At 42.2% G+C, this 9896-nt stretch overlaps 1 protein-coding gene and 1 long non-coding RNA gene across 15 annotated transcripts in view; both read right to left on the bottom strand.

Moving 5' to 3' along the window:
• Positions 1-9896, bottom strand: part of LOC309539219 — a 342474-nt gene that overhangs the window by 56826 nt on the left and 275752 nt on the right. The gene's annotated exons all lie outside the window — the stretch shown is intronic.
• DLGAP1 (DLG associated protein 1) overlaps positions 1-9896 on the bottom strand; it is a 294134-nt gene that overhangs the window by 17119 nt on the left and 267119 nt on the right. For all 14 annotated transcript variants that reach the window (XM_082235141.1, XM_082235134.1, XM_082235138.1 and 11 more), the window contains one exon: positions 7591-7679. In XM_082235141.1, the coding sequence (XP_082091267.1) occupies positions 7591-7679 (89 nt within the window). The remainder of the gene's footprint in view (positions 1-7590; positions 7680-9896) is intronic.

Below are 9896 nucleotides of genomic sequence, written 5' to 3'. Positions count from 1 at the left end.
AGTTTTTATTGCTTTACTGTCTATGGTTTTTATATATTTATTGTTGTAACCTACCCTGAGGTCCTAGGATGAAGGGCAGGGTATAAGTTCTAAAAAATAAATAAAGTATTCTGACTTTACTGACAGCCCGAGTGTTAGATTTGTGTGTGTGGCATCTTACACAGAACATTCTCTGTTTGCTGTGATTTGTTTGGTTCTGGGCACAGAAGAAACACTAGCACCTCTGCTCATTTTCATTTTTCATTTGAATACTGAAGTTAACCAAAGGCCAAAATAGCTCTTATTTCAGTGAAGTGCAATAGTAGATAGAATGTTTTCATCCCTTTGCCCTTATTTAAATCACATATTCAAAAGGGGAAGAAAGTTGCAGTGTAAAACAAGGGTAAGTTTTCCTGGAACAGGCCATTTTCACCTGGAACAGGAGAAGTGTGACATGGAAGTACAGAATGCTCCTTCCTTCTCAACTTGTTTTAGCTCTATGGAGAAATTCCAGGCTGGCCTAGGTGGGACAAAGAGGCAGTGCTGATAAGGTATAGATAACCTGCCTGTTTAGTTCTAGAGAAACAGTACAATGATAAGTGGCAGCAGGCCCAAAAGAAAGCCTTGCCTCCTTTGAGGCATGACTCATCCTGCTGATGAAAAGCAGTATTGGCAGACTTCAAACGCTAATCTCACAGGGCAAAAGAGCAGGGGCCAGGAATGTGGATCTTTAGAGCTGTTGTAAACATGGAGCAATGAGCCATGGTGGTAGGAAGGAAGGAGTTACTGATCAGTATTGTACAAGGCAAGGGAAATCTCTGGCAGCAAAGCTGTTTTCAGCAGAATAAATGTATCTGACATACACAAACTCAGCGCCCCCTTGCTCAATAGCATAGACTGAAGCCTTTATCATGCTGCTGCATGCTTTGAAGCACAGTGTCAAGTAGTGCAAAAATAGATTATGTAACTTCCATTTGCACAGACATGCTGCAGGTTTGGCGTAGGATGCCTTCTCTTTGTTTCGTGCAGCTTGTATTTGTGGTGTGCTGCTAACACTGCACTCCTTCCTCCTCCCCAGATCCATAGGTGGCATGAAAACTCAGTGAACAATTATGTTTCTTTAATAACAGCAGTCTTAAAAGAATTGGTGTGCATGCAATGCCTCTCACGTAAAATGAACTCTCTTTGTGCCCCCTCCCCCTGGTTGTATATCTCACAGTCTCTTTCTGTTTGACAAGTTCAAACACATAGTTTCTGAGTAAGCCACTCAGGGGTTCTTTCTCACAGCACCTATTCTTACAGGGGTTAATAATTGTGTTTGAAAAACAACATAGGAACGAGGTCTTGGGGGCTGCTTTCTTGGCATACATGCATGTACATTGCAGAACTGGGCATTCTGATTTTTCACCAAACACAACAACTCAGTTGTGAAACTCTAAAGCTCTGCTTTAAGGAGGGGATGATACAGGGCCAAAGGCACTGCATTTTAAAGTTTAGGGATACACCCTCTCACTCTGTTCTAAGGCTAAATTAGTATTATCAAAGAAGTTTCTGTTCAGCACATAATAATGAGTGACCTAGTTTTTTTTGTTCCTTTATGTTTATTTAGACAGCTCTGTGGTGCAACCTTGCTGGGTGGACTACTCTTGGCACTGGCCTGTGTAAACATATATGCCTTCAAAAGAAGCAGGGATCCACAGTGGAGATTAATGAAACATCATTACAGCTAAATAGTTCAAAGGAATGGGAGTTCAATGACAATGTCTTCAGATGCACTGCCTTGGCAACCACAACGTTCAGAGTTCCTTTGCTCGTTAATTTATACTCCAAGAAAGCAGCAGTCCTCCAGCCACTTCTAAGATGGCCATCCTACACTGTTATTGCCATTTTATGGCTAAAGAATAAGACAGTTGAGCGGCTGAATAAGAATCAGACAGCTGCTGTTACTTACAAGAAGCTGCTATTTGAATTGCTCCACAATGACTTGCTCCCTGATCTAGAATTGTTCCTGAGCAATCCTATGCTGAGGCCAATGGTGAGGGAATTCAAGTGGCTGCTTAATGTAGAAAGCAACAGCAGCCCAGCACTTGGCTTTTCTGGGATTTGTTGCTGCCACGTTCCCCATCGCATCCCACCCCACTGCTGGGCTGCCCAATAAGCCTATCACAGTCCAGCCTTCCAATATCTTTAAGAGGAAGGGGGAAAGGTCAGGTGCTCAGCAAGGAGGAGGGGAAGGGGAGAGGAGAGGGGGTATGCACCCAGCAGCAGGGATGGGGAGTAGAGGGGGGTCAGCCAGATCCCCCTGAAAGCTTGAGCTAGCCATGGCATAAGCAGCACATAAATAGTTCTTAGGGCAAGGTCCCTCAGTTTCCTTGCTTACGTGCGTTAAACCTCAGTCGCTTTGTGCTCATTTGTGCCCTGCAGGCACAAGGTGTAATAATTACACCCTCAGAGAACTATGACAGTTACCTGGCCTAAGGTGCACAAAACCATGAAACCGTAGACTGGCTGAACCAGTACACAACACAATACAGCGTCTGTTCTGAACAGCAGCCGCTGGTTTATTTGCATGTATTCAGTTCTCTGCCTCTCCTTTTGTATCCCTTTTGAGAACCTTGTTTACATTTTTAGTCAAAGGAGATTTTCCTTTGCACAACAGGTGCTGAACAACTTGCAGATGGTTTTGATTGTATTAATTATACACTGTTTATCTTGTTACCTTGAAATTTTAATTATGTACAAATTTATGTAAACTGGCTATGGCTTATAGCTGAAACAAATACATTTGAACTGAACTGATCTTACAGATGGCAAGTAGGAATTGTACTGGAGGGTAGGATCAGCCTGCTTCATTACTACTTAGAACAGACGGTTGTTGCTGGATTGATACCAGATAATGAGAGAAACAAAACAGGTAATGCAAAACTTTTTATTGGAGAAATTTCAGTTGGTGAAAGATTTGCAAGCTGCTGAGATGTCTACAGTTCTTTCATTTGATGTAGTTGAGGGCCAAACTAGATGCGATGCTAAATGCAGAATTAAAAACACCAGCAGGTGTGTGTGTTTTAAAAATAAAAATAAAGGGCTCATGTGATATGTGTATATGTGATTTTTTTTCCGGATCAGAGCATGCAAGGAGGGGAGGTTTACCTCTTCTATCCTCAGCTTTGTGACCCAGTTTATTAACAAACAGGGAATAATATACTATAAACATACCTACTAGTACGTCCACCAAATCACTGAGTCTTACTTTTGAGGACTAGACTGTAAGATTGGACTGCTAAGCACACATAAGCACCTTAGAAACCTTTGGGACTGTGTTTAGGGTTCAGCCTAGATAGTTCAGTTGGTTCAGGGTGCCATGCTGTGATTCTAAGCACAGTCAGTTAGAAGTATGTGCCACTGAAATGGAAGCACTGAGGGTCACTGGGAACTCAAGCTGTCTTGAATGCCCAGGAGAGCTGAAAGCAGGATATGAATGGAATAAATAGATAAATTTGTCAGTGCAAAAGTACATACAGGGTATCCTGTAAATAACTCCTTTCAAAATATGGTACCAGCTAGACTTTCACAGACTTTTTTTAAAAAAGTATTTATCTGGTAAAACACTGTTAAATTGTTTACACTTTCAAGTGTCGAGATAGCTCTTATTTCCCTGAAATACATGGCAGTGGAAAAAGACTGCAACTTGATAGAAGGTATTTATATCCAGATAACTTGTAGCTGGTAGAAATAATTTATCATCTAACGAACTCAGACTGCAGACATACAAGTTTCAACAAAGAGGTGATATGCAAGAAGGTAACAGGTCACATTTTGACAGATTTACTCTTATGATTGAATCAGTATATGCAGGAAATCATGTAAGTGTTGTTCAGTGGAAGACTACCAACATTTTTCATCAGAGATATTCTTTTGTCCCAAACAAGGTGTTTTTTTAAACAAACAAACAAACAAACAAACAAACAAACAAACCATCTAATTTTTAAATAAAAAAAATATTAAAACATAACAAGGAGTCAGCAAGAAAACTAAATGAAAACTGTGATCTAGTGATTATATAGTGTTAGACTCGGGGAACTTCCAGACAGTTGCTATTTTAAGGTGGGTTCCAATCACATTCAGGGGGCACAGTTAAAATTTATTGAGATGTCACCATTATAATTTATTGGATGGTCTTGTGTGACCAACCTGCTTCCTCAAAAGATCAGATGCTTTTGTGAGAAGGAAAATGATGGGATCATGCACTGGAAATCTGGTGAAATGCCCTCTAACCTCTACACACAAATGAAACAGAATGAATGCTCAATAAACAGATCATCTGGAAATCCCCTCCACAGTTCAAATCTCCACTCAGCTATGAAGGTAACTGGATGACCATGAGTCACCCATTATCTCTCAGCTTAATCTACCTCACAGGATTATGGTGAGGGAGAAAACTATGTACACCTCCAGCCCTGGAGGCATGGGAGAATATAAATGAAATCCATTCTTTCTTTCTTTTTTTAAACCATCAATATAGCTTGCCATACTCATCTTAACCAATTCTTCTTAAGGCTTACTTTTCTTCTTCTTGCCTTCAGCAAAAGGCTGCGTATCGTGGCAAAGGAAGTCTAGAGCAAACTCACGACTGTTCTATTACTATGTCTCTGAATACTAGTTGCTGGGAATCCCAGGCAGACAGAGTGCTGTTGCTCTCATGTCCTACTTACAGTCTTCTCACCGGCCTCCAGTGGGCCACTGTGAGAACAGGATGCTGGTCATTGCCGTGATCCAGCAGGCTCTTCCTATGTTCTTATGTACTACTTTGGGGGAGGGAAAGTCAACATGAACTAAGAAAAACTTGTTTTTCATCTGTAATATATGAAAAGGTGGAAGGGTGGAATCAACTCATGATGATATCACCTCCACACCATCTTCAAAATATAGACTAAGGAATCAGTTTTTAGGCAGCCAGGTGTAGGCTAGCCTGTAGCATCTAAAATACTTTCATTTCCAGGCTGAAGATTGGTAACACAGGAACCTCCAGGCCTGGCCCACCCATGAGGCAAGCGGAAGAGACTGCCTCAGGCATCAGGGTCCACCAGGGCAGCAGATCCTGATGTTTATCTTTCTTTCCCCAATGTAAATCTTCCCTCAACTCTTCTTCCCTGGCAGGAAGGAGGATGCAATTTTGGAGTCCATCTCAGGTGCCAAAATATATTGGACTGGCACTGGGAACCTCCCACATTTCTATTTAAGCACTTCAGTGCTCAGTCGTATCTACAGTAAACAGTATCCTGTCATACACAAGGTAGGTGTGATGGTGCATGTGGGTTGACGCAGTGTTCCACTGCATGGGCATTACACTTACACTTAAAGTACCTTAAAGGCGAAAGGGGAAATGTACAAACCACAGAACGAACATACATCATGTTGCTGAAATTACTCAAAAGAAGAACAGAGGCTAAGAAGAAGATGTGAAAAGACAGCCCGTAGGGGAGGACCAAGTAGAAAGCTAAAAATGGCAAAGCCTGTGAAATTATTGCATTTGTTCATTTTCAAACATTGTTACCCTGAAGTTAAAATAAGACCAACACGGCTACCTACCTGAACCCTAAAGTTAGACTGCAAATGCCTTGGTTATAGTAACCTGTTTCCTCCCTTGCTTCTGTTTGGTGATTTACATAGTGATTTTCTAAACACGGTTGTGTTTGAACCAAAGGCAACCTGAAAGCCATTCTCTATGGACCCATATTGATGGAGTCTGGTTGTCATTACTGGGGCAGGAGGTGCACATGAATTCTGCACATGCCCAGCACTTAAAGCAAATTCTGGAGCTAAATGCTGGCTCAAAACAAGTCCCTGTTGGCAACTTTGTGCATAATGACAAGCTACCTGATCAATATATGACTGGATTGAAACAGCGAGGGTTTCTAACATATTTCCTTTATTAAATATGCACCCAAAGTGGCCTTGCACTGTGTCTGCCTGCACATGTTAGATTTGAAGCAAGGAAAATACATTCCATTTACAAGTCTATTATCTTAAGCGACAGTGATTTAAATTCATTCTGCTGTGCTAACAAAATGCATGAGACACCTAAGTGGCAATGATAAGCTCTCTGTGTACTAGAGGAGCTCATCTTCTGACAAGCCAGCTTCAGTCTCTCATCAATCAGTAGTTCCCTTATGGAAGTACATGGCTGGTTACAATTTGTCTCTGTGCTTAATTATAGCACTAAATCCCCCGTTTATCACCACTATCTAAAATCACAACTCTTTAAAGAGACTGTACAAAAACAAATCATTTTAAAGGGCCCAAAAGGCAACTCTCGCTTCTTGAATTCCTTACTTAAAATGTTATAAATAGCAATACAAAGAACACAAGAACAGGCCTGCTGGGTCAGAGCAAAGGCCTGTCTAGTCCTGCTTCCTGCTTCCCACAGCGGAGAACCAAATGCCTATGGGAAGCCCACAAGCAAGGCATGAGTACATGAGCTCTTTCCTGCTGTCATGCCCCACAGACACTAGTTTCCAAGGCATACTTGCCTCTGATCCTAGAGGAAACATACAGATACCATGACTAGTGTCCACTGATAGCATTTTCATACAAGAATATATCTAATCCCCATTAAAGCCACCCAAGTGTCAGCAGCTCTTCTAACAGGTAGTAGTTATCTCCACATCTTGTAGCAGCAAATTCTACAGCTTGGCTATGCCATTTGGGATGAAGTACTTTATTTGCCCTGTTTGTAATCTCCTACCCTTTAGTTTCCTTGAATAAGTTTCTAACATTATGGGAGAGCGAGAAAAGATTCTCTCTATCCACTTCCACTTTCTCAACACCCTATAATGTTGCACGCTGCACAACCTTATTTGCCCTAAGACAAAAAGAAGGGGTGACATAACCCATATCATACTGCTAACTGATATGTGTGTGTGTACCGTATTTTTCCATGCATAACACCCCCCTGTGTATAAGACAATCCCTATTTTTGGGGACTCCGAATTTAGGAAATGGGGGGAGCTTTGGGGGGGATTGCCCAGAGTTGTTGAGCTTTATGGGGGATGGGTTTGCCAGCAATTGTTTACGTGCCTGACCACCACTGCCAATCACCTCAACAAAGCCACCAATCGTCTGCCCACTCGCTGCCAACAACTGCCAATCCCCTGTCCACTTGCCGCAGCAGCAGCCAATCGCCAGCAGGCCACCAACCACCCGGCCAATCGCTGATTACAATCTCCTGCTTGTGGCTGCCACCAATCAAACATCTCCCCTCTGCACTATCTGTGTATAAGACGACCCCCAATTTTTAATAAATATATTTAATTAAAAAACCTCGTCTTATACATAGGAAAATATGGTATAGATTTCATTTGGGAAGGGCTATAGTGGGCTTTCATTATGTTTGTTGTGTCTTTGTTTATTTTACCATAGGATCATGTCACTATTTGCTTTTGCCAAGGATGTACATATTAAAGAATGTCCATCAGAAACCCACCATCTTATGAAAGCACAGTTGATTAGTGTGTTTGTGTAATTTAACACCAACATTAAATTGCTTCCCACACCATCAGTATTACTGAAAAGACAGTGGACTGTAAAATATCAAATTAATATTTTGCTTACCACTTCTCCTCCTCTACTTGAACACCTATGGATTGGAACTTACTGGTTGCTCTGTTTTCGCTTGAACTAGAAGATTCCTCTCCATCAACCTAATAGAATAACCAAATGCAAGCAGAATTAATGGCATGTGCATATTATTATTCAAGGGCTTTAATGTGTTTCAGCACTTTTCCCGCAAAGCATCGTTACAATTCCTTTTAATGATCTCTGCATCAGATTAGCTGGAATCTATGAAAAATTTGGAGTAGCCCTCCTTGTCATGCTCCAATAGCACCTCCAGAAGACCCAATAGCATCTTCATTCATTATCCTTATCTGTGTCAAGAGCCAGTATGGTTGGGCACCTGCTGAAGGCCGACACCGCAGCAGGGCCCCACTGACAAGAGCTCACTGGAACTGCTGCCCCTCTGCTTCACCTTTGCATTCACCTGCTTCTTACTCTGACCAAGAGGAAATAAAGAAGCAAATAACAGCAGTGAGGAAAAAGAGGAGTAGCTGACACTACCTGCTTGCTCATTTGCTCTGTCACACTTTGCATTTTGCTAGTATATCACTACCCTGTGTATTGTTTGTTGAAGTGCTCATTTGCTCTGGCAGGCAAGCATGTGACAGAAATGATGTGGCAGAAAAGGAGGAGGAGCAGTAGCTCTCAATATTGGCAGGGATGAGGTAAACCAGGCATAGGCAAACTCTGGCCCTTCAGATGTTTTGGAACTACAATTCCCATCATCTCTAGCTAACAGGACGTGGTCAGGGATGATGGGAACTGTAGTCTCAAAACATCTGGAGGGCCAGAGCATGCCTATGCCTGAGGTAAACTCACTGAGCTCAGGGTGCCTTGCCCAAAGACCCCTACAACCCAGACCTATTACTGGTCTGTCTCTTGACGAAATTTGCTCAGAGACTGTACAGAACTTGTAGCAGGATCCTTAAAACAGTGACCAAGCATTACACTGCTCAGTACCTTTCTGAAAACTTATTTCCTCCACTCTGCTGCTTCCAAAGTCTGGGAGGGCCTTCTCAGTGGCTGCTTTCTCTAGAGAAGTAAGGCTGGCTCTCTCCTTGTTGTCCTTCTGCAGACAGGTGAAGACTTACTTATTCCAACAGGCTTTTGGGAACTGACTGCTTTTAATGAAAGGGCTGGTGCTATGCTATTTTTATGGCAACAGAGTTGTTTTTTCTACTTCCTTATTTCCAGTGTTGTCACTTGTGTGCTACTGTAAAGCTTGGCTTAACTGGAACTCTGCAAATGGCCTGGAATTATGGGTTTATTTACCACATCTAATGCAAGTTGACACCCTTATTTGGTTATTAGTTAACATGAGAATTATTAGTTTAAAGAACATCTTCCAACAAGTCCCTTTCTACTGGTGATTGGATTAAGTCTAAACTTACATTTCCTGAGACACATATTCACCTTTCCCCATGAGTCATCTGCTGACAGTTCCCTCAGTCATCCAGCTGTGAATTCTGACCCCTGTGATCTCCCTGCCACTCTTCAGTGGTAAAATTGTGCTGTGATGCCTGTGGACAGTTCACTACCCCAACCATCTGTCCCTTTAATGTTCCATCTATCCAATCCTCTCTTTTTAAACAAGATCACCCCTTTTGTGGTATAGTGAACACACATCCTTACAACTGGGCACCATTCAGCACCCACTTTGTTCAGTCCTGTGGTTACTGTGCTCACTAAACTGTTGCTTCTCCAAGGAAGCATGAATTCTTCTTCAATGTAGCTAGAACCCTAACCACACTCTACCAGTATGCTTAGAGTCCCAGACTAGAACTGGAGAGACCAGATTCAAGTTCTCACTGAGCCATGAAACTCACTGATTGACTTTGGTTCTGAGCTTATCCACACTTATTCCTTTGCTCTGATCTTTCCAGGTTTTTGTTTCTTGGTTTGTTTTTGCTCCGGAGCTTTTCACGTGAAAACTTGCTCTTTTGAATTGGAGCAAACGTCAGTTCGGGTTTTCTGTGGACTGACATTTGCTCTGCTGAGCTTTACAGAGTGAGTTTTCATGGGGAAAGCTCTGGAGCAAAAAAGGAAAAAAGAAAAGGGTGCTTGGGCGTGGAGCTTTAAATCACAAACCAGAGGAAATGTAAGCATGGATAGGCCCTCCCTCACTTTCTCCCAGCCTAATTTCTAATACAAGGTTACTTTGGATGCGAAATTGGAGGCAGGGAGGGGGAGGATGAATGAATGAATAAAATGCTACAACTGTACCATGCAGGGGAAGAGTCCCGTATATGAAAGCATCCCCAGGTGAAAACTGCATCTGACATTACTACTGGCCACTTTGGAGA

This window comes from Podarcis vaucheri, assembly GCF_965113315.1.
Source record: "Podarcis vaucheri genome assembly, chromosome: 8".
Classification (NCBI taxonomy): domain Eukaryota; kingdom Metazoa; phylum Chordata; class Lepidosauria; order Squamata; family Lacertidae; genus Podarcis; species Podarcis vaucheri.
Note: the sequence above shows the minus strand (reverse complement) of the source record. Positions and strands in the feature narration are given on the sequence as shown.